Raw genomic sequence first — 27,933 nt, 5'->3', positions numbered from 1 at the left:
CCATCTTCTTGACTTCTGAGTTTTTTAATTGTATTATATTGGGTGGGAGAGAAATACAAATAGTCCATCTATTGTCTTGAACACCCCCGCCCCCGGTTTTCATTTTAGTATTTTCGTGTGTAAGGCAGTTCTCATGATATAAACATATTAAAGATTTATTATTTTAAGCAAGAGAGTAAGTAAGTTGATTTCTAAGAAGATTCTTGCAAGCTTTTGAAATTCTCTATGATGTTTTTTACTTCGCAGGTACGGAAAACTTTTTTCACCTTAGCATTTTGTGACTTTTGTCGAAAGCTGCTTTTCCAGGGTTTTCGCTGTCAAACATGTGGTTATAAGTTTCACCAGCGTTGTAGTACAGAGGTTCCACTGATGTGTGTTAATTATGACCAACTTGAGTAAGTAATCAAAAAAATCTCTTTTCTGTCTACATTTTACTTTTCTTAATGTGAAACTAGTATATCTTAGAGTCTGGGAATTTTCTATCCGGTAGAGTTACAGAAAATTAAAAAAGCATGGCTAGAGAATACGGTGTGGTATAGCCAGTACTGCTCTCCCAGCTTGTAATTCTGATTCAGCTATGCATTTCATTTATGTCTTATATCCTCTTTTAATTAATAAAGATCCCTTGCCCACAGACATCATCTTTAGATGGTTTTTGGGAGGAGAATGGGTGTGATTTCAATTACGTTAACCATTATATTTTTGGATCACAGATCAGGGGTTCTGGTTCTGTCACTATTTTATAAATTATATGTATTCTTTCTCTCTCTTTCTCTTTCTGTCTCTTTCTCTCTCCTTCAACCTCCCCTGCCCAGTTTTTTTAAAAGTAAGATATAAAAGCTTTGTACCCAGTGTATCTCTTTCTAAAATTTCTATTTGCTTTATGCCAGAGTTTCTGTAATAGATTAGACTGAGTCTGTTGTAATCTTTTTTGTTGTTGCTGCTGCTGCTACTGCTGTTAAGGTCTCACTACTTTCTCAATCACTTGAGCAAAGAGAGTTCAACTCTATAAAGTATATTATAATGATGTAATCTAACTGAGACGGTAGATACATTTTCTTCTAATTTCTTAACCATAAAGCATGATTTTTCCCTTCTAATATGTAGAAATTTGCGTATAGAGCAATTAGTTTTAGATTATAAGCTTGCCTTTCAAAGTACAATGTAATTTTTTTTAAATAAGCCTTTAAGCCAAAATACAACTAATTGAATTTAACAATCATTTCTGAAATGGAATTTGATCTCAAATATTTCTGTTAACTCTATAATGTATTCTGGTATATGAAGCTTCTGGGTTTTGCACAAGTTAGGTTTGTTTTGTTTTGTTTTTGTTTTTGCCTCACAGTTTGCTGTTTGTCTCCAAGTTCTTTGAACACCACCCAATACCACAGGAGGAGGCCTCCATAGCAGAGACTGCCCTTACGTCTGGATCATCCCCTTCTGCTCCCCCCTCCGATTCTACTGGGTATGATTTGACTCCTGCTGTTCAATGACAATGCTATTTGAGCTGGTTTCTTTTGGATCTTTTGGTTAATTATAAACCTTTCCAACTACTTGGATTGTTAAATTAAGGATTTTTCTTCAGGTAACTTACCACATCAGGCAAATTTGTACATGCATTTGGTAAGATACATGGGATTCAAACTGACATAGACTGTTTCAGGACCAGTCTTAAAAAAATCAAGTAACAGATCATTTAGAGTCCTTGCCTTGTGCTCATCACTTTATTAGGTAATATCAAATATAGAAGTGTATGATTCCCATTTTAAGAAATAGCATTGACCAATGAGACAGTGGCAAACAATTTAAAAACAGTATATGATTACAGTCTACAATTTCTCAGATGATTGCTATTTTAAACAATGTGGAGACATAAATATCATGTTTACCGTAGATGGGAGAATAGTGAGAGTAGTCAAAAACATTTAATGAAGAAATGGGATATGAACTGGACCTTCAAGAATTCTAGAATCTGAATGAGTCCAGGGAATAAAAAGCATGGTGGTGGGTTGTTCGGTGAGAAGTAGCATAAACAAAGGGAATAGGATGGTAGATTTGAGAGAGAGTGAACAGAGGCTAATCTAAGTTGAGAAGTATCATATATAAGACCAGATTATGAAGAGTGTTGGAATTCAAGCTGGAATTTAGACTTAACAGAAGAGGGAGAAAAATGTAAATGTTTTTGAGCAGAGGACTATCCGGGTGAAAATTTAAAGAAAGAAGCACTTAGCAGTGATACACAGATAGATCAACGGACAAGTGTCGAGGATGAAGAAGGCCAACTCAGATGCTGTTCATAGTGAAGACAATGAGAGGCAATAAAGATTTGAACTGCGGTGGTAGCAGTGTGGAGAAGGGATGGATACGTATAAATTGTAAAGAATAATATTAACAGTATTATTAGTTGTGGAGGATAAAGGTGAGAACTGACTTTAAAGATGATATAAATGTATCATATATTCAAGCTACATAGTAGGAAAAAAGGTGATGATGAGTAACAGATATTAGTGTTTTGGAGAATTTCTTACGCAGGTCTGCATACTCTTTCCCTTTTGGATTTGAGGCAGAATAAATTGTGCTGTATTTGGTTACAGCATATTGTTAAAAAAAACTCCCCACGTGGCATTCTGTTCTGTAATTTTCCAGAGATAATTAGTTAAGATCAGAAACATTTACTGTCGGTTCAAACCCTACTTCCTCTCTTCACAATGCAATGCTATCTTTTCTGCCTAGAGACAGAAAAATTAATAAGTGGACAATTCTGAGATCTGTAATTTTACAAAGTCAACCTTTCTAGAATTCTCATAGGCTAGAAAATTTAGCAAAAGACTTGTATTAAGGGCTGGATGTTTTTATCTACTTTGGAACACTAGAAAATGCAACCATTAATTTTTTTTTTTTTTTGTCAGGTTTTAACAGTTACCTGCTCTGGTGGAGTCCTTTTATTCCTGCTGTCTCTATCATTAGTTTTATGTACCTGGGTCTTTCTTAGATCAAAGTGTTGTTATTGTTCGTTTTGATTTTTAATTAATCTTTTGGCTATGGCATTTACTCCTGACAGGTTCTGTAGACCATGATGCCTTTCTAATGGCAGGTCCCAGTTCTGTGAGCAGAGTTACAGAACATCACAATGAAATTAACGTGTTCTTTCTGAAGGTTTATAATGGTAATGATCCAGGACACTTACCTTCCACTGAAAGGATACTGTCTTAAAACTGAGAAACCATTTGCCTGTGCCATGAGTATTTTATTTATAACTAAACTGAAGTACATTCTGGTCTTGAGCAAATGATAAGAAAGATGTTCAAACTTTGTTTTCCTGATGCTTTTATGTCAAAGGTGTCTAGATGTGCCTATGAAAAGATAGAAACCAATCCTGTTCCATACTCCTATTCCTTTGCCTTTTGTTAATAGTTCTTATGACAACTATAGCGCTCATGAAACGCATATAATAATGGATGTAACCAAGATATATTGGAGAAGTGATACATTGGCCAGTTTGTACCTCCTTTTCTGCTTTTTAAAAATGCTATGGGATGTATGAATGTCTGAAAAGTCAGCATTTTAAAATTTGCATATTCGTGAACAGAAGTAGTCACTTTGCTTGAAAATTTTAATACTCTTAAAAAAACTTTTAATATTCTAGATTGAAAATGAGATCGAAACTAATTGGTAATTTGTTGAAGGGTGTTAGAGGTAAAATTCTTTTTCTTTTTAATCCAATACTACTTTAAAGAGGTTTGCAGCAGCATAGGTAGAGGTATCAGGAGAAAGCCAGTTTGCTGGCTCCCAGCATACTTCACAGGGTATAAATTGCCATGGTCCAGGTAAAGACATCCCAGTATGGAAACTGAATTTTATCAATCCCCAGAAATGATGAGAGTTACTAGAGATACCCTGGTTTACAGTGGCCAGAATTAGAGAAGACTGAATCAGACTGAATCAGAATTCCAGGTAAATTCATTTCCGTGAGAAATATAGCTGTTGTATAGACCAAAGTTCTTGGATGGACCAGTGCTCAGTCCACTTTTAGAAGATATTTATGAGAAACCAAATTATAATCCAAAGATTAGGACATGACTCAGATGTTTAATGATACCAGGACTTAATTACTTGAAGTTTTCTCCAAAGTTACATACTTGCTGTCAAGGCTAGGTAAATTGACTTTATGGACCAACATATGCCTTCTACTGGGTGGTGTTAGATACCAACTGCCGAATACAGTCTTTCTGATTTTGTGTAATACACAAGATATCTTCACTTTCTTAAATATCTATTCTTTTTTTAGATAATAAAATCTATCATATAAAATCCAGGTTTTTGTTTTTCCTACTTCTGGACCAATGCCCTTTGAATACATGTTCTTCTTTGTTATAAACTACATGTTGCAGTCATGATCTTAATTCAGTAACTTTCAAAAATGACTTGCTGTCACTTATGCCTGCACCAGACAATTATATTGATCAGACTGCCCTATACAACTATAGTTAATTCAGGCTCTTTCCACTTTTAAGTCCTAACTTAAATTATGCTATTGACTTGAGACTTTTTTTTTTTTTTAAGATTTTATTTATTTATTTATTTATTTATTTATTTATTTATTTATTCATTTGACAGAGATAGAGACAGCCAGCGAGAGAGGGAACACAAGCAGGGGGAGTGGGAGAGGAAGAAGCAGGCCCATAGCATAGGAGCCTGATGTGGGGCTCGATCCCATAACGCCGGGATCACGCCCTGAGCCGAAGGCAGACACTTAACCGCTGTGCCACCCAGGCGTCCCTGACTTGAGACTTTAAATCAGCCTATGGTTTTTTAAAAGTAGGTGCATTTTCCAAAACTTTTTTAAAAAAACCAATTTTGTCATTTTTCATTCTTTTACCTGTTTCCAAAACCCCTTACAAAAGGCATATATTGGCTGCCTAAAGCAAAAATAAAGATAGCTCTTTCACAAACTAAAAATTTCACAGTAATTAGTAGGATAAAAAGGACAAGTGGAACACGGTAATTTTTCTAAAGGCCAGGTCCATCGGTTTTAGCCTGTAATTCTCATTGGGTGATACTAATTTTTCAAAGTACATAATATTTTATTATTTTTATTTCAGTTCTAAGTGGACTCCATTAATATGAACAGATAAGCTCAAAATTTCTTTCCCTACCCTTAAGAGCATGCTTCAGAGAGTCAAACTATAAACTGGTGTGGTTCAGATTCAGAACCTTTAAAAAAACTCTTTGGCTTCTTTGGCCCTTCAAACCTCTGTCTACTCCTTTTGTACTGTATTTTCTTCCCATTCTTTTCTAAACCCTGTCCCCTCACAAAATGTCTTTGTATTCCCTCCACATTGTCTTTCTGGCTACATCTTAATAACCACTAAATAATGCAGATTATTACAGAGTTTGCATAAAATGAGTGTAATGATACCAGTCTTTGTAGAGAGGTTGTTAGCACTGCGTCATTCATTGGTCCTGATGGAGCTCACTGACACAACCATACCTCCTCTATCATGTGATACTTCCTTCCCAGTTCCTTAGATATCCTCTCTGAGGGACCTAGACTCCTCACTGATGTTGGCAATCTATTCGCAAAACTTTAGTGTGCTCTCTGAGTGCCAGGTTCATTTCAGGGCAGTGAGAATATAGAATTTGTTATTTATCTACAGTACCAAAATAGATCATTCTGTCACCTGTTTTGATGATCTCATCAAAAAGCAATTTTTAAAAAGATTTGCTTTAATGCTTAACACATGATTCTTTTCCCCTTTGTTGCTCAATTATTGGATGTGGTAAAAAATTTAAAATAGAGATTATAAGGGTCATCTTTTGGATTTGCAAGTGGTCTTTTGCTATTGTTCAAGATTTTAATTCAATGCTATGTAAAGCAACAGATACATCTTTCAGGCCCTGAAATACACAAGTGTATTTTTAAAATACTCATTATTTCCTAATACTTTCCATAAAAATCTCATTTTAGTAACTTCAGCTATCAAGAAATGACAAAGGTAGAAAAAAATAGCAGATATTATTCACTCAGTCTCTAGTATCTAGAGATTTTTGTGTAACTTTAGAGTGTTTCTTCAGCTGATTAACCACAGGTAATTTCTAGCCATTTGTAGATTTCCCTGGAGTTTTTTGGATAAGAATCAGTTACCATTGATAGTCCCTGGAGGGTCTGTTTGAGCAAAAGCGGCTTTGTCATTAGCTGTAGGCATATATTAGTTTTTTAAACCCAATTACTGCTGGGTTTTTAATGCTTTACAAGGCAATCTTTATATCATCCATTTTTTTATGTTATTATCTCTATAAAGGTGCTCTGAATCTTATCTTTCAATGACTTGATTTTTCCAGGCCCCAAATTCTCACCAGTCCGTCTCCTTCAAAATCCATTCCAATTCCACAGCCTTTCCGACCAGCAGATGAAGATCATCGAAATCAATTTGGACAAAGAGACCGGTCCTCATCAGCTCCAAACGTGCATATAAACACAATAGAACCTGTCAATATTGATGTAAGTATCCAGCATTGTTAGAACTAAAAAGATTCGAGTGTATTTCTTTATTTTTGTGCTCTGCTTATAATGTAGATCAGAAATGTGTGTCACAGTTACTATTAGTGATAGACTTTTCATGAATTACTGATCAGAAAGCCTTGTCATCTTCTCTGATGGTATTAAATACTTAACTGGTGCCAAATTATGGAGTTGTTCTGATTTTTTTTCTTACAACATTGTTTCTGCAAAAGTCTTATCTTCATTTGTTTAACGGATAATCCCTTATCCGTTTTATGGTAAAGAAATAATACAACTGCAGATTTTCTATTTAAATCAATTTGAGATCTTTATCTAAATTTCTAAAAGTATAACTTCGAGTTAAATAACCCTTAAGAACTAATCATTACTTTATGTATGAGACATGCAAAACTACCTTTTACCTTCTTTTTTTTTTTTTGACTATACCATTGTATTCCATCTCTCTATATATCATGAATTTTTGCATATTCTTTTTTGGTTAAGTTTCTCATTAAGTTTTAATCATTCATTTTTAAAAATGTATCTTCTCTTGTGTAATCATCATATATTGTAATCTCATCTCTTCAGTTATTTTAGCCACAAGAGGCAGGTCACTCTTGATGTTTTTACTTTTCCAGTTTATCTTGCGCACTGTAACTAAATTATATAACTTAGTGTTGCTGCCTCAATTAGATATTCTTGGCAGCAGAAACCATTCCTAATATTAGTTCACTTGGCACCTATCTTAGAACTAAATACATAATGGTCATCAAAAAATATTTGTTTCAGTAAAAGGGTTAGAAGATGAAACAGGAAATTTCCCATATTATAGGCCAGGGATGAACAAACTTTTTCTTAAAGGGCCAGATAGTAAATATTTTAGGCTTGTGGATCATATGATCTCTAATGACAACTGTTGAACTTTGTCACTGTAGTGTGAAAGCAGCCAGATATAATGCATTATAAACAAATGGGTGTGGTTTTATTTCCATAAAACTTTATTTACAAAATAATCTGGTAATTGAGTTACAGAAGAGAATAATGTGCCCTCGCTACCTGAGCTGTGATGGGCTGGGGATCCCAATCTTAGAATTAGGTGTCACTTCTCACAGAATTCGTGCTTTCATATAAAGAGTGTAGGTTATCCTTAATCTCTGCAATAAGCAACCAAACAGAAAACCCACCAAGCTTGTTTGCCTTGGAAAGTAATTATATTTAAAAAGGAAGTTAAAAATAAACAAATAATAAAAATAAAGAGGAAGTTAAAACTCTTTCCCCAAGTAAACAGGGTACTAGAATTAGTGAGGTGGTTACTTATGTGTTAGAAGATAGGAATTGTTCTCATTTTACAGGCATACCTTATGTGAGTCCTCATAAGATTGAGTAGAGAAGCAAAAATTGTCCTAACAGGAAAATATTCACTTATTAACAGACTACTTTAATATTAGTCCCCACCCAAATGTCCCTCCCCATCTAATACCAGTTTGCATTCCAACCCCCTTACATCATTATCCAATATTTCAGTGAAAACGTATTGCAGATTTATTGCAAATCTGGAAGAAAAAAAAAGGAAAGATTTTTTAAGGCTTTTACAAAGACAGTGAAAAAGGACTTTGGAGAACTACTGAAATGACAAAAGGCCATTGAGAAATAAGGAATACAGTAGAATTAAATTAGTCCAGTGAACAATGGAAAAGATGCATAGAGATGACAATATAACAGGCTCTTCAAATGAAAATGATTTAAGTATCAAAAGATTGATAGAGGCCCTTCAGGGAATTGATGAAGTCCTCTAAAATTTTTATAAAGATTGATTGATTGATTTTAGAAAAAAAGAGAGCATGAGCAGGTGGAGGGGCAGAGGCAGAGGGAGAGAACCCTCAAGCAGGTTCCCCACTGAGCACGGAGCCCAACACAGGGCTCCATCTCAGGACCCTGAGATCATAACCCGAGCCAAAACCAAGAGTCAGCCGTTTAACTGACTGAGTCTTCCAGGTGCCCCTACAATTTTTATAAAAATGATTATGCCTATGACGTAAAAGATGAATATGAAATTGAGGGTTTCAGTTCGTGCTATCAAAACTTTTGTATTATGAACAAAAAAAACCTTAGTTTATGTGTTCTAAGAATTAGCATATTGAGATTATAACTTAAAATTTATTGGGGCACCTGGATGGCTCAGTTAGTTGGGTGACCAACTCTTGATTTCAGCTCAGGTCATGATCTCAGGGTCTTGGGATCAAGACCTGCATCGGGCTCTGTACTCAACGTGGAGTCTGCTTCAAGATTCTCTCTCTCCCTCTTCCCTTCCCCCCCACCCCCTCTCTCTCAAATAAATAAATCTTTAAAAAATAACAAAGTTATTAAATGTAAAAGAAAAACTTCATTATAAATTTTAATTTCATTGTTCAAGATAATTTTTTTCCAAGATAAATTTCTAAATTCTAGACTTTGTTCCCACTTTTTACTTTGAAATTTTTTCTCTATTTTTGTTGGATTCATTTTAAGTGGCCTTTTCCTAATATCAATTTTTCTCAACTAATAAGGTCTTCTTTTATCTAGCTAGACCTGAATACAAAGCAAGAAAAAAAGTAGGAGAGGGAAATATGGGAATAATGGATTGTGAGATAAGAAATCAAATCTTACTTCTAAGTTAGGTCTGTTCTCATTATGTTCAAAATTGTAGCCATCTTTACTTTCAATATTAACATCCTTTTAGACTATTTCCTTCTAGATTTTTTAACACCTCTATCACCATCTGTTTCCTTGTTCCAAAACTTTCATTGACTTTGTACTGATTATAAGATTACAAATTCTTTAGCATTTTCATTCAATTTCAGTCATTTCATTCAACTCCAATCATTATTTATCATTTATTATTCTAGTAAACAAGGTTGTTTTGACTTGTTTTTGACATACTTGGCAATATTGACTCTGGGATAGGCACTATGACAGAATTGGGAAGTAAGGATGAATTAGCACATGGTCTTTGACCTCAGAGAGGTCACAGTCTAATGGATGAATCAGACATATAAATAAATAGACACAAAAATATATAGTGGTAGTTTATAGAAGAGGGTAATAAACTCTACCTTGTTGTATATAAGAATATTTAACAGAGAAAGGACAACATTTAAGTTGTAAAAGATGAATGTGTAGGAGTTGATTAAGGACACTTGGTGGGGGTTTTAAGAAGAAAGGACATTTGTTAAGGAAATAGTATGTGCAAAAGTATGGAGGTAACTTTACATGGAATGTAATTAATAGTTGATATTGTAGGAGTTTAGGGCTCAGGAGAAGGGTACGGAATGGTGGAAGACAAAACCAGGTAGGTAGAGTCCATACTGAAAGGCATTGTGTCTTACTTTAAAGTCTCTATAGGAGTTGGTGGTAGGGAGTTTGAAAAATTTGGAGTGGGAGAGAAAGTGCTCAGCTCTATGTTCTGGAAGAATCTTTTGAATTCATGAGAGATTGTAGGTAAGACTGTTACGAACGATATTGAAAATGCCTACTGTTATGAATAAACCTACTCTATAGCAAATACTATACTAAGTGCTTAACATAAATTTTCCTACTCTGCCCCCATAAACTTTCATGGGTTAAGTACTATTTTTATTATTTTACAGTTGAGAAAATTAGATTTTGGGAGGTTAAGAAACTTCCCAAGATCGCATCACTGATAAATGACTGAAATGGGGTATAAAACCTGCTCTTTCCTGCTTATGCTTAACCACTGTTCTGTAAAGTAGTAGAAGAAAGGGGTGAAAGAGATGAGAAGTAGAAGATAATGCCCAGATTTCTCTGGCCTGGGTGAATAGATAGTATTCATCCCATTCATTAGGCTAGGAAATACCAAAGAAGAAGAACAGAACTTGTAGAAATGAAAATGGTAACTGTTATTTTGAACATATTGACATTAAGTTGTCTGAGGGACTTTACTGGTTTAGAAGTCCTTGAGTAGAGATACAGATTTTGGAGTAATTAGTATATCAGTTAAAACCATGAGTGTAAATGATATTACTCAAAGAGTATATGTAAATTGCCAAAAGGGTAGAATATGCAGCCCCATTGAATATTATTAACATTTGAGGTCCAGGCAGAGACTGTCGTTCTGTGTCTCTTTTGTGGGCTCCTCTTCCTAAGTCTAACTTCAGGTAAGTAAGAGAAAGTAGTGTTGCAGAAAAGGGAGAAAAGGGACTTCAAGAATGCTGAAGTAGTTGATGTCAGTCTCAACTGTGGTAAGGACTGAAAATGACTATTGGACTATGTCATTTTGACTTCATTGGGAACTGTTTTAGAGGGCTGGTGGAGGAGAGCAAAGCAGGTGAAGATGTGGGTTAAGTATCAGTTTTGAGAGGCTTGACTATAAAGGAGTAACAAAGGGGCCATAGATTAAAGTAGGGTTGAGGGACAGTTGTTTTTAATGTGAGAGTCTTAACGCGTATTTGTAACTTGAGGGAAAGAAGTGAAGAGAGAGGTTGAAAATAACAAAATAGGGAATAATTGACATAGTAAAATGTCCGTTAACTTGGAAACAATGTTCTTCAGAGGGTATGAGGAATTAAAGATGGACATAGCTAGAGCTCTGCAGCCCTTTACAGGCTGTATGGTCTTGGGTAAATGACTTAACCTTGAACCTAGAAGTGTCTACCTCTTACAGTGGATTGAAAGTTCTTTTTTTCTTTTTTTTTTTTTTTACTAAGTGTTTTTTTTTTTTTTTAGATTTTATTTATTTATTTGAGAGAGAGAGAGAGCATGCATGAGCACAAGCAGGGGAAGCAGCAGGCAGAGGGAGAGGAAGAAGCAGACCCCCTTCTGAGCAAGGAGCCTGATGTGGGACTCAATCCCAGGACCCTAGGATCATGATCTGAGCGGAAGGCAGCCGCTTAACTGACTGACCCACTCAGGCACCAGATTGAAAATTCTTATTGTGCCTTGCACATAGTGAGAATTCAGAAATTATAGCTAACATAACCATGCAAATATTCATAAATATAGGGGCAGAACAGAATGTTCTCTGATGGCTTCTGTTTACTCTGTCACGCTACAGGTAAGAGATAATAAGTAAGCAAGGAACTACAGGAGATGAGCAAGAGTATGAAATAGCCAGTATTGGAATAATAGAAGATCCTCTTAAACTAGAACAAATAAAAAGTTGTCAAGGAGCTTTAAGAACAGATTGAAAAGTAGAAGTTTATGGGCAGTAAGAGTGGAAAAAGCCAAAATTGGCTGATGCCTGGTTATGGGGAGTCACAAACCAGGTTCAGGGAAAAGGAAAAGGATGTGGCCTTTCTGCCTTTGTCTTGTTCTTTCTGTCCAGCAGGTCCTCTGCTTCCCCCCGCCCCCCACATTCCTATCTATCCGTCAGACCCCAACTCAGCTCGTCTCTTGAAATGTTTCACCAGTGATCCGGTCTTACAGTTATTTATCCCTTGAACTTGTGTAACACTAAGAATCTTTTCACCTGGGGCACCTGGGTGGCTCAGTTGGTTAAGCACCTGCCTTGGGCTCAGGTCGTGATCCCAGGGTCCTGAGATCTAGCCCTGTGTCAGGCTCCCTGCTCCGCAAGAAGCCTGCTTCTCCCTCTCCCTGCTGCTCCCCCCTGCTTGTGCTCTCTCTCTGTCAAATAAATAAATAAAATCTTAGAAAAAAAAAAAAGAATCTTTTCACCATACAATTTATTTGGCAGTTAACTAAGCATCTTTGGCACCTCTTGTACTGTTTTCTTAAGCTATTATTTTTGTATTATTTAATGTCCATGTTTGTATGTCTTTCTTCCACTTAGATTACAAGCTCTCAAGAACACAGAAAGTTAGTGACACCACCAGGATTTTATATTTATTGGTAGCCACTCAACCCTTAATACCTAGCACGTTGTTTGCCAGATATATGAGTATTTGTTGGTTATTCTGTAGAAGATGTTGAAGGCTTTATATAATACATTGAACATGATAGAAATGCATCTGTAAAGAATTTACTCTAGGTCTTAAACCTATAAGCAAAAAGCTGCCAGTTTGCAAAGAGCCTTTGAGCCTGTTTAGAGACATTTGGGGCCATTCAATCCCTCTTATTTAAGTTAAACTGAGTAAAAAACTAAGTTCTACCTATGTAGGTCCAAATTGTATTGCATTGCCAGTAGACTTTCCCCTCCCACGCCCAATATTATCTGTTGTAGAAAGCTATGTTTTAATCATAAAGATGGATTTTAACAATACCGTTGTTTGAGCCATTTTGATTTTTTCCCTTCTCACGTTTCCTTATACATCTGTATTTCTATAATTGTAATCAATGTACATTTAATTTTATTTTTTATCATATTGTAAACATGTTTCACAATACAAGCTTCATAATTATTTCAGTAGCTGCATAATACTTATTAAATTGATGCACCATCATATACTCAACCCAAATGTCAATGTGCCTATAATAGGTAAATAATTATTTTTGATTTTTTTAGTATGATGGATAATGCTGCACTAGACATCCTTGTGCATATCACTTTTTCTTCTGAATTATTTCCTTAGGAAAAATTCCCAGAAGTGGAATTACAGGATCAAAGGGTATGAACATTTTATGGCTCTTAACATGTGCCGGTAGAATTTTTTTAAATCAAGTGACAAAGCCATTGGTTTTGAATGGCCTGAAATGGATTTCATCATTTGATCAGGACTAATAATTCCTTCAATATAGGGTTAGGTTGACAAGTGCTTCCAGATGTTTATTTTATCATGTTCACCAGCTACTTTCATATTCTTTCTGTTTTGTGAAGCCATTATAAGATAGGTATTATTTAGAATTAACTTTTCTGTTAATGATTAGTCAAAAGTTCGGTGTTGTTACTACTTTCTTACCATATGCTTTGAATAAATATCCATTACTGTTTATTTGTAGGACTTGATTAGAGACCAAGGGTTTCGTAGTGATGGAGGTAAGTAGTGATTTCCATTAAAAAAAAAAAAAAAAACTCAGAGAAAAATGCAATTGCTTTGCTGCTTATCTCCTTTATATTTGCTGCTTTCATGAAACACAGACACAGAGAAAAATGTGTAGAGAAAGCCCCAAATATCTTTTGCTTTTCTTTATTATTTATCATTTATATCTAATAAAATTTTAACTGACTTATGAGTAGAGGGAAAAGAGAGGACATAAAAGGGGGTCTTAAATGTACTATCTACAATTTTAAAATCATCAAAGAGAGAGCCTTAATTATTTTACCCACTTTACTGATTCCTAACCATCTCCAAACCTCGAGATGCTAAATTTCCTTTGGGAGCCTCCACTAATACCACTAATTGTTAATGATTGAGCTTAGAATCAGTTAAAACTTGATTTTCCTAAATCATTCTTAGGGAGAATCCCTTAGATTGCCTGTCACAACTTCTCAGTTTGTTAGAATTGTCAGCCTCTTCAGCTTTCTAGAAGGATGTGGAATGCACATTGTATAGAATAGACCCTAATAGAAATCCTGTTGTCCTCTTATTAGTCCAGTAAATAAAATAAGTAAATGAGAAATTGAGTTGAGATTTCTTACAGAATTTTCATCAGATATTCACTCTAGCACTCTGTGAAAATTGGAGACATAAAACGTTGCTTAAGAAAATACTTTTAAAGTAAGATTTTACCCCTATATAATGTTTTCCCAAAAATGGTATTTGAAACTATCTTGAAGATTTCTTCCAGGTGGTCCTCCATGCTTGCTTTTTCAGCTGTCTTCTATCTAATAAAGAAGACCTGCAAAACCTGTCTACAAGATAGTAGAGAGTCAGTCTTTTCACTGTGACCTGCTTTATCTTCAAAATATCTAAGCCCAGACTTAAAGATAGTTTATATTGAATAAACATTGTATAAACCATCTTTTGTTATGTTTCTGTATACCTGTGAACCTGCCAAAATGATAACCCTGCCTTATATACTGGATTTAGTATTCACTATAGCATGTAGTTTAAAAATTTTGGTTTTTTTCCATTTGTTATTCTGTGAACCGCCAATTAATGTTGCTGCCAGTTTGACTTTCATACGTCTTAATAACTGTGGCTTTTGATAATTTTGCCCAATACATCCAGCATTTAAATGTTTCCATCATGTTAGCATCACAGAGTTAACTTAGTCATAAAAACTGCCTGCCTAGTACCAAAAACCAAATGGCATTTCTTGTCCTTTTTAGGAGTCACTTTATAAAAAGTCATTGGGATTTTAGGAAAACAAGCAGAATTTTTTAGACATCCAGAATGAATTTGTGAAGCAGGCTTCAGCTCATTTATTCCCATGACTTCTTTCATTTTTTCTGTGTGTCTGTCTTCCTGTGTTTGCCTGCCCCTCTCTTTCTCTTCTAACAGCCCCCTTGAACCAGCTGATGCGCTGTCTTCGGAAATGCCAATCCCGGACTCCCAGTCCCCTCCTACATTCTGTCCCCAGTGAAATAGTGTTTGATTTTGAGCCTGGCCCAGTGTTCAGAGGTAGTTGGGCTCTTCTTTCTTGTTTTCACCCAAAACAAACTAAATATAAACTATAGATACTGTTTGTGCCTCACCCTCACGGCGTGTGTTTGTAAGTGTGATAGTTTTCAGTACTAAATTTCTGCTTGGCCTGGCCGGAATGCTCTGAATGTGCTTCTCACACATACTCACTACTACAAGCTTTGTGTATGCTGTCTATCGTACACTTTTAAAAGCAAAAAAATTCTGAGCTGAGATGTCCATCTTGTTTTCTGTTATATTAATTACTTTTTGGTCTTGATAACTTCTTAAACTCCAATGGGTGGCAGTAAGTAATGTATGTTGGGGCAGGGTGTCTTTCAATCTGAATTACTTTTATTTTAATCCAGTTAGGCAGTAGCCTTCATGACTATTAATATTTGTTACCAATTTGTGTGGTTTTTAAAAAAGTAAAAACGGAAATCCCAATTATGAGATTTTGCTAGACTTTTGGCTTTATTTTTCTGTAATAGCAGTGTTCTTTTTTTAAATGTAGGACATGTACATTTTACATTATATCAAAGGTAGGGAGCCTTTAAAAAGGTCTGTAATATATTTGGCGTACTTTAGCATACTTTAAAAAATTTGAGTAGTGACACTCCCACTTATGCCCTAATATGAGGGGGAAGCAACAGTATAATTTCACTTTCCCATTTCATCTTGCCTTTAATTAGTAATTAAACTGATTTTTAAAGATTTAAGTCAAAGTTCAGACAGCCATCTTGCTACAGATGTTTTTAAAGAATTGTATTTACTGGCTTTTGCTAGTGTCTGTTACTTATTCTGAATGTAGTGGTGGTGTTTCAGATTTTTGCTCTCTCACTCAGCTGTTTCTCATAAAATTTGTAGAATGGACTAGAAGTCCTGCAGTGCTGACTAGTGTGACTGAAATAAGTAGTACAGTGCCAACCTCTGTAGATCAGGATTATGAGGCCTGAGCAAGCAGTTAAGGCTTTAAGATGTTGAATCAAGTTATCAGTGGAAATGGATTATGTGCTAGTTACAGACATTCCAGATGCCATTTTCTTTTAGAAAATTGCATGTTAGATCATCAGAATTTTATATGATGACATGTGTGATGTAGTAATGATAAAATTCTATAGTTTTAACATCAAAGTGTAGGCATTGGTATCCTTATTCTTTGAAAGATAGTGACACCACCCTACCCCCAAATAGTAATCTTCTTTAAAAAAAAAAAAAAAAGAGTCCCTGGGGGTCTTTTTGTTCTGTATATGCAAATATTATTGGATATCTCAATTCCACTTAGCTATACTCAGGCTCTACCAGGAGTCATTGGCCTGAACACCTCCAAACCGGGTAGATGAATTTAGGATTTTTGCTTAGTCAGCATTTGGAAAAGAATTGGGCCCTGCCAACTGAGTCTACTTTCAGTGTGTTCGTTGGGCTCACTTGGCTGATAGGGTATTTCCATTTGTAGTAACTTGGCCAAGAGTCCATAGCACTTACTTTGCTCTTACTCTATATGGGTAGTGATTTTTCAGAAAATCTTGAAAAACCTGCTTAGCTTTGTTTATATTAACTTTGTCATACAGGTAACAAGTAATCTTTGTTTAGTAGAATAGGAATCCAGGAACCAATGAACTGAGCAGTATTTCTAACTATTTAAGAGTTAAATAGTATAGTTAAATAGTATAGGATTTTTAAAGTTTGAATGCCTAGAATGATAGAGCCAGATAGTCTTAACATTAAGGCTATTATTATAATATGTTTCCTTTTGGGAATTTCCATCTGTTTTTATATTGATTGGCTGTTAAGTTAACATAAAAGAGTTACAAGGTTTTTATTTTTTTATATAAGCTCTTAAATTGATTTTACTTTTTTTAGTCAAAGAAACAAAACCTTGGGAGTATTGCCCTAGTATTGATCTCTTATTTTAGAAGGATATTTTTCTTTTGGACTCTGTACCAATAAACAAAGTTTGTATATGTAATCAGATGTTTTAAAAGTCGTTAAATGAGCCAGAAAACCAGAAGAAATTATAGTGCAAATCATCAAATGAGGCTCTTCCTTGGCCTATCATTTCCAAAAGGTGTATATTTAAAGATATGCTGCATTTTTAAAAGAAGTCTAAATCTCTCCCCACCCTCTGCCCCCAATAAATTAATATACGTGATCCTCCTTTAATAGATATATTTTTCATTTCACTAACTTAGGGTCAACCACAGGTTTGTCTGCCACCCCCCCTGCCTCATTGCCTGGCTCACTCACTAATGTGAAAGCATTACAGAAATCTCCAGGACCTCAGCGGGAAAGGAAATCATCTTCATCCTCAGAAGATAGGAATCGAATGGTAAGAATGTGTGATACCTTTTTTCCTCTAAGTTCTTTTGTTTTACAAGTCATAGCTAAATGTAATGTCACCTTTTAGATTATATGATAGTGATGTATGATACGTCAGAATGTGACTCAGAATTCCCTTAATGAAGTAAATATAAGAGCTGATAGTTTTTTGCTTAAAGCATTCCCACACACTGATTTTTGCTCTCTTCCTTTTTTGTTTGCTTTGGCTTGACTTTTGCACAAATTTTATCAAGAAAACACTTGGTAGACGAGATTCAAGTGATGATTGGGAAATTCCTGATGGGCAGATCACAGTGGGACAGAGAATTGGATCCGGGTCATTTGGGACAGTCTACAAGGGAAAGTGGCATGGTATGTATGTAATACAGTGATACACAAGTTAAAACAGGACATGTTTAACAACTTCTGTAGAAAAATATCAAAGGGAATATTTACTATTTGCATCATTAAGCTATTTTGATGAGATTCAAGAGTCCTCTAAAGGGTTTCTAACAAAAATTATGGGAAATAAAAACAGGATTCACAGCAACCAGGACTCTTATCATTAGAGTAATAATTTTTAAAGATGACAATTCTCTAGGAGAGGTATACCCCAAGATTTTTTTTCTTTTAGAAGTCTTTTTGCTGATTTTCTTTGTATTATAAACCATAAGTAAACATTGAAGTGTACTTACGAAAGGAAGAAATAGCCAGTAAACATATTAAAATGTTTGGCCTCACTAGTTATCAAAGAATTACAAAATCAAAAGCTAGAAATCATTGTTTGCTTCTCAAGTGGACAGATTTTTTTTAAAGCTTTTATTTATTTGAGAGAGAGAGCATGAGCAGGGGAAGGGGCAGAGGGAGAGGGAGAAGCAGACTCCCTGCTGAGCAAGGAGCCAGACATGGGACTCTATTGCAGGAGCCTGGAATCATGACCTGAGCCACCCAGGCGTCCCCAGATATTTTTTTTAATTGACCATGTTTATAGCTGTGATTATAACACTGCTGGTAGGAAAATAAATTGTTAAAAATTTTCTGGAAGGCAATTTGTCAATATGTATGTTGAGCTAACAATTCCATTTGTAGAACTACAATTAATTGGGCGGAAACAAACGTGTGTATGCAAGTATATTCATTAGAGACTTAATATTAATGAAAAATGGAAATAAACTTATCTGTTCATCAATAGAGGACAGAATAAATTGATAACCTCCGTATATGACTATACAGACATGAAATAGTGTGAATGATCTGTATTTGTTGATACAGAAAGGTATCCATGGTATATTGAATTTTACAAAGCAGCATGTGTAATACTTCATATTATGATACTACCTAGAAATAAATATCTAACATAAGATTAAAAATGACCATCGGTATTTTAGTATATATCTTTTTAGGTGATCTTTTCATATGTATTGATAAATATTCACATTGCATACATATAAAAACCTAATAGGATGTATATCAGTATGTTAATAATGGTCATTTCTGAGTCACAGTTTATAAGAGATTTTAATTTTTTTCTTTGTGTGTTCAAAATGTTTTTCACTATATTACTTTGATAATCAGGAAAATTCAATAATTATATCAAAGTATAATATATTTGCCAAAAAGTGCAAGATTCATCTGTATTATTGTGTGTGGTTGTAGGTCATTCTCTATGTAGTATTCATTGTGTGACTATACCATGATTTCTTTTTTGCTGTCTACTGTATGATGAGCATTTGAATAGTTTCCAGTTGGAGGCTATTACAAATACTGCTGCTGTGAATATTCTTAGTATGTGTTGTTTGGTGAACATGTATTCCATTTTTGCTGAGTATATACCTAGGAAAGAATTGTGGGACCACTGGATATACATATGTTCAGTTTTAGTAGATGCTGCCACAAGTGTTTCAAGTGGTTGTACCATTTTACACATCTACTGGCAATCTGTAAGAGTTCTACCTATGAAATTTTTTTTAAATTACAATTTGAATAATTTTCCTAAGCAAAAGCAGGTGATCCATGGATTTCAAAAACATGTTAAGTACTCTGATAAAGAAATTTTACAGTTTTCTCTTTCAGCCATGCTTCACTGGGCCTGTCATTTGTAGTTTTAGCATTCAGTTAATAAAAGCATCTGGTTTAGTATTGTTAAATAACCAGGAAAATACCACGGGTGCTTAATTGGTTAAACTAAATTTCCAAGGGAAAAACAACTTTGGCTATTTTTTGGATTGGTGTTTTGAAATATTATTATAGGAGTATCGTTGTTCATTTAGCTTTTATCCTTGGAAAATTAATGCATTTTCTGGGGCGCCTGGGTGGCTCAGTCGTTAAGCGTCTGCCTTCGGCCCAGGGCATGATCCCAGGGTCCTGGGATCAAGCCCCACATGGGGCTCCCTGCTCCGTTGGGAGCCTGCTTCTTCCTTTCCCACTCCCCCTGCTTGTGTTCCCTCTCTTGCTGGCTGTCTCTCTCTCTGTCAAATAAGTAAATAAAGGGGCGCCCGGGTGGCTCAGTCATTAGGTGTCTGCCTTCGGCTCAGGGCGTGATCCCAGGGTACTGGGATTGAGCCCTGCATCGGGCTCCCTGCTCTGCCAGGAGCCTGCTTCTTCCTCTCCCACTCCCCCTGCTTGTGTTCCCTCTCTCACTGGCTATCTCTCTCTCTGTCAAATAAATAAATAAAATCTTAAAAAAAAAAATCAGTAAATCTTTAAAAAAAAAAATTAATGCATTTTCGGAAGTTACGATATTATTTATTTGCACTTCAGTAATGGTGTGGATTTAAGGCCATGGTAATTAGTGAAAATACCCAACAGTTTTTTAATATATTTTAAGTTTAAAAAATTGGAATGACATTTGTAATGACAATTCTTTTTTAGGTGATGTGGCAGTGAAAATGTTGAATGTGACAGCACCCACACCTCAGCAGTTACAGGCCTTCAAAAATGAAGTAGGAGTACTCAGGTGAGCCTGTGTGAATTCCTGTTTTCCAGAGAAGTTATCTTCATCTTCTCTTTCCCAGTGACAGCTGCTGGTGGCTTTACAGGTTTACTAAAAGTGGATAAAATGGAGCTTGTCTGAGTATATTTTGTCTTTAACCATATTCTTTAAGTGGTGTACAATATTATGTGGTGTAACTGATGGAAACATGAATCCTAGAGTGAATTAATAGAAATACAGTATTCTGATCATGGGAAATCACATCACCACTTAGTGAAATAATACTCTCAAAGTTCTAAACTTACCAGAACACATTTAAAGATTGTATCAAGCCCTGGAACTTGAGAAACATTAAGAAACTAAAGTATATCCAGGCAAGGACAACATAGAGGAGTAGTATTCTGCTACTATAACTTAGGGGAAAAACAGCAGAACTGAGGATATTTGGATTCATTGAAGGCCATTATGTTCTAGAGGGTACCAACTTACTCTGTTTTATTCCAGAGAGCAGAACAGGAAAGCCAGTGGTGGAAGTTGTAGGGAAATGATTTTTTCTCAACCCCAGAGAACTTTCTAAGACTAGAACCACTTAAGAAACCAAAAGAAAAAAAAAGAAAAAAAAAAAAAAAAACGGGAATGGGGGAAGTAAGCTGCAATCTCAGTGATGAACTTCACATAATTGAAGGTATTTAAGCAACCTCCAGTTGCCTGTCTGTGAGGTATATTAAAATTTAAGACCTTTCTGAAAGGGGTAAGATATTAGACTAGACAATTCCTAAAGTCATTTCTTAATGTATCCTTCCATTGTCTTTTTTTTTTTTAAGATTTATTTATTTATTTTAGAGAGAGCATGCGCACACGTGAGTGGGAGGAGGGGCAGAGGGAGAGATCTCAAGCAGACTCCCTGCTGAGCGCAGAGCCGGAGGTGGGGCTCCATCTCACTACCCTGAGATCATGACCTGAGCCAGAACCAAGAGTCAGATGCTTAACAGACTGAGCTAACCAGGCAGTCCTCCGTTGTGTGTTTTAAAATACTTTTTTTCTAACAACATCTTACTGATAATTCATCTGCTTTGGCCCACTTTTTAAAGATTTGCTGAAGTTTATCAACCTTTACTATTTACTGACATTTTTCCTTTTACAGGAAAACTCGACATGTGAATATCCTACTCTTCATGGGCTATTCAACGAAGCCCCAACTAGCTATTGTTACCCAGTGGTGTGAGGGCTCCAGCTTATATCACCATCTCCACATCATTGAGACCAAATTTGAGATGATCAAGCTTATAGATATTGCCCGGCAGACTGCGCAGGGCATGGAGTAAGTTCCATTCTGTTCAATCTCTTATAAAATATTTTGAAGACCACTGATGGTATTTTAAAGGTTTTAGCTAGTATTCTTTTGGTTGCTTTTTACATTACTGTCCAGTAACATATGGACACTTTTAACTAATGACTAACAATATGATATTAAGAAATTAAATAGTATCTGTCTAGTACAGTCTTCAAAAACATGTATTAGGTGTTTGATAGCAAATACATGACTACAAATTTATGTTTAGCATGCAGTGATTTAGCAGTGAAGGTTCAGAAAACAAAACAAAACAAAAAAAATCCCTACTGAGAAGTCATTAACAGTTACTGAAGTGTACAAAATGATTGTTAAGTTATCCTCAAATTATTTTCTCCATGTATCAGTATTTATTATTACAAAATGGTCATCTGAGTGAAATAAAGTTAAATGAAAATCTTGGGGATTCCAAGCTGAATTGTTCATATCTATTGATTTTTGCTATGTAATTTAAAAGATCAGAGGTTATTTGAATAGAATTTATCATCAGTCAAAATGAACCAACTGGGAAGGATAAATTTTGAATCCAACTCTTAAGTACAAATGAAGAGATAAATCAAAAGGTAAAACTTAATAAATTTTGGAAGCACTTAGGTGAAAAATTTTAAATGAGTAAAATACAAGTTTGAAAGTTCATGTTTAAAAATATGTATGTATCTTAAATTTACATTTTATAGTATACAGATAGCTTTCACACACGTAGATCATTATGTCATTTAATCTTTATAATGCTTTTATAAGTACATATTTTTATTTGCTTTTACAGATAAGGAAACTCAGGCTTTTAAATGACTGTCTAAGGCTGGACATTTAATAAGCAGCAGCAAAGGTGTTTAACCCAGAATCTGACTCCCAAGCATTATTCTTTCCCCATATTCATTATGCTACTTTTACATTTTAAAATTAGAATGAAAAGGTAAAAATGTATCTATGTACTGACACCTAGAGCTCTGACTCAAGATCACTTAGGGCAAGTAAGCACAGGACCAGGACCCAAAATCAGATCTGGCTCTTATATCTTCCCACTGAACTCTCACCCTCTCCGTCTCCAAACTAGGGAATATATCTGTAATTTAGATTGTTTACAAGCCTGTGTTCAGCCAAAATGCTTATTGCAGCGAATGATTACCCATTCAGTAACAGTCCCACTTATTCACTAGGCTCAAAACAATCTTCAGCCTTTCATAAAAGTTAGAATCTGAATCTGTTCAAATCTGAAAGGTATATTAAACTTTTGTAGAGAATAAACCATGGCAAAAATAGTAAACATTGATAGAAATAAAAGCTTATTCTGCTCCCATCCCCACCAGTCTCTTTGCTTTCTTCAGCAAGCCAAGCCTGCTCCCTCCTCATGCCCTTGTACTTGTTATTTTTCTCTTTGGGATACTCAGTCCACAAATATCCATAGAACTTCTCCCTTATGTCTCTGTTCACATGGCACCTTTTGAAAGAAGACTTCTTGGGGCGCCTGGGTGGCTCAGTTGCTTAAGCGCCCGACTCTTGATCTCAGCTCAGGTCTTGACCTCAGAGTCATGAGTTCAAGCCCCGTGTTGGGCTCCATGCTAGGCATGGAGCCTACTTAAAAAAATAAATAAAAAATAAAAGAAGCCTTCTGTCATCACCTTATATAACTAGTGTTGCTGCCCCACCTATGTCATTTTTCACTTCCCTCTCCTTTTTTTTTTTTTTTTAAACACAGCTCTATAGTTGTTTATTGTCTGTTACCCCACTAGAATACAAGCTGTATGAGATCAGGGGCTTTGTTTTGCTCATCGTTTTATCCCTAATGCCTAGGACAGGGCCTGGCCTGTATTAGGTACTCAATACATATCTATTAAAGAATGAAAGAATGATTACACATAACCACATATTATTGGTAGGTTTACCTTCTGGAAGAGAGAGAAGCCCAGATCTTTCTCATATCAAAACAGAAGTGTCGGGGCACCTGGGTGGCTCAGTCGGTTAAGTGACTGCCTTCGGCTCAGGTCATGATGCCAGCCAGGGTCCTGGGATCGAGCCCCATGTCGAGCTCCCTGCTCAGTGAGGAGACTGCTTCTCCCTCTGCTCCTACCCCAACTCGTGCTCTCTCTCAATCAAATAATTAAATAAAATCTTAAAAAATAAAAAAAGACATCTCTAGGAAAGGGAAAATAGTCAAAGAATAATGAAAGAATAACGAAGGAGAAAGGCTTTTGCTATAAACAGAAGCAACAAAGAACAGTACTAGAAATTGTGATGGGGCAGTGAAGTACCAGGATTGATAAAGACAAGAAGTGACCATAGAGAGAACATTATCAAAATGGAATAGTTCTGTAGTCTGGGGAATAGTCAGTGAAGAGGCAACATGTTCCCATTGCTTTACAGTCTGGGTTCTGTAAGCCTGACCTTGGCATCTGTCTACTCCAAAATACTTGGCTTACATTTTTAGGTAACTAACTATATACTGAGTATACCTGGATATGAATGCAGATCATTTTATCAGTTTAGCCTAGATTTAATAGCTAAAAATTATTAATAGTAAATTTTAAGGCTTCTAACAAGAGATGTTTTTATTACCAGCTTTAACCAAAGAAGATACAGTTCCTATTTTTCTTTTCTGTTGTTAATAAGACAATAACACACAACTGGTTGAATATATTAACACATCTTTAGTTTCCAAAGGCTTTGGAAGATGTGGGTTTTCAGTTAAAGTGACAGATTTTTGCTGTCTCTTGAAACTTCACTAAAACAATAATCAAGAATTTTTTTAAGCACGAACATATAAAGATGGAGACAACAGAGAGGAACGAAACAAAAACAACATTTTGAAAGCCAGAAAGTAGATGGAGAAGTGGTAATGGACTTAATACCCCTAAAAAAGCTCAATCCCTAGTTGGCAGTGGGGAAATGAAAACCAACCTGATTTATACCATGGATTCCTCAAAAGTCTCAGGAATTGGCAGTGCCAGGTATCTTCAGAAAAGGGAAGGTCCATAAGTGAGAAAGCGTATCTGATCATCTTCTCTGAATCCTGTCTCCTGCTCTGTGTCACTGGGTGACTGCCTCATCCCTTCCCTGGCAATAGACTTTTCTTCTCTGGAGAGAGGAAAGCCAGTTATGTCTGGACTGGGGACGTGGACATGGATATTTGACCAGAAACAGGGGGATTGAGTGACTGCTTCCTGAAGGGTGAATGAAGAGTTCCCCAGCACTCTCTTTTCGGTGATTCCCAGAATGCTGGCAGTCAAACCTTCCCCTTCAGGCAGGAGATTGGAAGAGTCTTCTCTGAGGAAACTTACCAGCCAAGAGGTAAAACCCAGAGATAGCGACATCAGGGATTCCACCTAGATCACTGTACAGGAAAGTTCAAAAACAAGAAGCCCATCTGTACGCTCAAACCTTTCAGACAGTTTGTTGGACCTTCACTTAGTTTGACTAAGACATTATCTCTAGATCCTCAAACATCAGATGTTAAAGTCTCCGATGCCAGTGACAGCGACCAAAACAAATAGGAGTTAAAAAGGCAACTAGGAATAAACAAACACAATACAAGGAGCAGAGATGTCCCTCTACCCCAAAAACTATCTGTTTCCTCAAAGATAAAAAGAAGAATTTTTATTCATAAAGCAAGAACAGATGGTTTATAAGGAACATTGGGATAATAAAAACAACAGCAACAATGTTAAAATGTTGATATTGTAGTCTAGTGCGAATTATATGCTTTGCAGTTATTTAAACTTTTAAATGTCGATCGCTCCTTCCCTGTCCTCCACCATCATTTCACAAAGGACAGAGCAAGCTAGATGTAGCTAACCTATAAGTCCATACACTATTTAAATAGCTGCCTAATAATGTACTTTTTTGCAAAGCCCTCATTCAAAATAGTCTGCTTCCTGATTGTTTTCCATATGTTGTTGATCTTTTCTGATTCCTCTCTAAAATGTATTTTGAAGTCAGAGGGTTTAAGCAGAATAAGAATATACTAAGTCATTGTAAAAGGTGCTGGAGTTACAGTCATTCATAGTATAAAACATTCAGTAATTAGGAAAGTTTTGAATCATTGGGAGTTCCAAATGTGTCACCTTTATTAGATTACAGGATATAAGCAGATGCATGACATCTTTGTGGTTTTGTCTTCTTTACTTAGTGAAGGATCATTTCTGATTCCTAGGTTTCCCTATAGATAGCACAACTGTTCTCATGGTAGATAATGACAGTCCCACTCTTTAGGAATCAGTGTCAGTATAGTATGTTTATCATCTTCTCACCTGACAGTCATTGATTCAGCCTAAGGGCCAAGGTGTTTTAAGAATATTGTTACTAAAGAAATTTCAGGAATGGTCAATTTGTCATGCCATTTCTTTGCAGGACTTTTAATTTTAGTATAATATTTGTGGTATAATTTTTAATGTAGTTCTGTCAGAAAATTTACTAAATGTTAAATCAAGACAAAGTTGTGGTCTGTTGTTATACACACAAAAGTGTGATATTCTGAAGAAAGATAAAAAATAACTTGGGAATAAATCCTCATGATTTACTTTTTTTAAATAATGAAGAATATGCCTTCCTTACTTAAACCTAACTGAACGAAAGATAGAAGAATAAAGCTGCAAAGATGGTGAACGTGTATTAATGATTGAAAACAATTCCAGTTGATCAAAGAATACAATGAACGTGATTTTCCAGTGGATAAGAACAGTAACAGGAAAGAAGATACTAATAATTAGAAAAATACGAACTAAAACAAAGAAGTACTATTTTTTACCCACTGGAATTGGCAAAATACCTACATTCTGACGAAATCACATGTTGGTAAAGATTGGGGGACTTGCTTCCTGGCACACACCTCCTGCAGCCGGCCCTGCTGGGGGCGCTTCAGAAGTAGCTGTTGAAGTGGAAACTACCTGGCCTGCCCCCAAGAAATACCAGCTTTTGTTCTAAAAAAGATGTGTATAGGAAGAGATGTATCACAGGAAAATACGTCATAGTGAAAAATTTGGGAACATAAATGTCCATCAGAGGACTTGGATAAATAAAATATTGCAGAAATGAATACAGCAGAAACGAATCACATATTTATCAGTATCAGCTTTAAAGTATAGTGTCAAGTGAGAAAAGCAAGCTAAAGCATGAGACCACTTAAAATTTTAAAAACAACATTTTACATATATATATGTATATATTTTAGGAGCGGTATATATATGTATGCAGAAGTATTAAAAGAAGGATTAGCAGACACAGACCAATTTGGTCGTAGTTGTCTACAAGAATGACAAAAGGGGTCAGGATGGGGACAGCTATCAAGGAGAGAAGGGCTTTAGCTTTACCTATAACATTCTGATTGTTTCTATCTTTTAATAAAAAAAAAGACTCCACGGTTGGGTTTTACTTTCATAACTTGTTTGTAAGTATAAACTTTGAAAAAAGACTGGTGTGTAAAAATTTTAACTGGATTGATTATGGTGAGAAATATGAGTGATTGCTACAGTGATTGCCTTTGGTACAGTTTTTTCTTAATTTCAAAATAAAAGTTATTATAGGGAAATAGCTAGTCACTGTAGAACACTCAGAAAATATATCTTTACTGGTCAATAAGTATGTTGTGACCTCAGCTCTGCTACATAACTTACTCTCCCCCTGTTTTTTACACCAAGTGTTCTGTGGTTTTTTATATATATGTGGTAATGAATTTAGCAGGTATTTACTATGTTTCAGACATTGTTCTGTGTACTTTATTTGTACTACCTCATGTAATCCTCAGCAGCCCTGTGAGGTACATCCTATTATTATCCCCATTTACTTACAAAGAAAGTACTCGTGTAACTTGCCCCTGACACTTTGGCTCCAGGGTATACTCCTTTACACCTTGCTGCTTCTCCATTTTAGTCAATCCTTTCAACACCGCAAATGGGCCCTTAATGTAATACAGCAACCATACTTTTTTTTTTTTTTTTAGATTGTTTGTTCTTCCTCTCTCCTAGACGATGTCCTGCCTCCTCTATCCTCAAATTTCAATGCCTCTCCTCCCAGAGAAGTCAGCTGTTTTTGCTTGCCGTTTCATTGAGAAAATCAGCAGCACCCACCACATCTGCCCACCCACCTATATTCATGCTCAGCTTTTCTGGCTTATTAATAAGAGTGAAAGCCATCCCTTGCATTTAGTGTGCTAGATCCCCATCCTCTTTCCCTTACTCACTGCTATCTTTTGAGTAAATCTCCCCTATTCATCTCCAGCTTTTCCTTTTCTACTGGATTTTCTCCTATTTAAAAAATCTTTCTTGGAGTGCCTGGTTGGCTCAGTTGGAAGTGCATGCAACTCTTGATCTCAGGATCGTGAGTTCAGGTCTCATGCTAGGTGTAGAGATTACTCAAATAAATGAATAAATAAAAACTT

The 27,933-nt window shown here is 35.7% G+C and overlaps 1 protein-coding gene across 4 annotated transcripts in view; it reads left to right on the top strand.

The window, feature by feature from the left end:
• The window catches only part of BRAF (B-Raf proto-oncogene, serine/threonine kinase), a 168,820-nt gene that overhangs the window by 103,411 nt on the left and 37,476 nt on the right, over window positions 1-27,933 (top strand). For 3 of the 4 annotated variants that reach the window (XM_057304059.1, XM_026512282.4, XM_026512272.4), the window contains exons 6-13: window positions 247-395; window positions 1,346-1,465; window positions 6,343-6,502; window positions 13,394-13,430; window positions 17,151-17,287; window positions 17,532-17,649; window positions 20,149-20,233; window positions 21,354-21,530. In XM_057304059.1, coding sequence (XP_057160042.1) covers window positions 247-395; window positions 1,346-1,465; window positions 6,343-6,502; window positions 13,394-13,430; window positions 17,151-17,287; window positions 17,532-17,649; window positions 20,149-20,233; window positions 21,354-21,530 — 983 coding nt within the window. Of the gene's footprint in view, window positions 1-246; window positions 396-1,345; window positions 1,466-6,342; window positions 6,503-13,393; window positions 13,431-14,838; window positions 14,959-17,150; window positions 17,288-17,531; window positions 17,650-20,148; window positions 20,234-21,353; window positions 21,531-27,933 lie in introns of all 4 variants that reach the window. The other variant, XM_044388764.3, reaches the window with a different exon arrangement.

This window comes from Ursus arctos, unplaced genomic scaffold (genome assembly GCF_023065955.2).
Source record: "Ursus arctos isolate Adak ecotype North America unplaced genomic scaffold, UrsArc2.0 scaffold_3, whole genome shotgun sequence".
Classification (NCBI taxonomy): domain Eukaryota; kingdom Metazoa; phylum Chordata; class Mammalia; order Carnivora; family Ursidae; genus Ursus; species Ursus arctos.
This window is presented reverse-complemented; position numbering and strand designations above follow the sequence as displayed.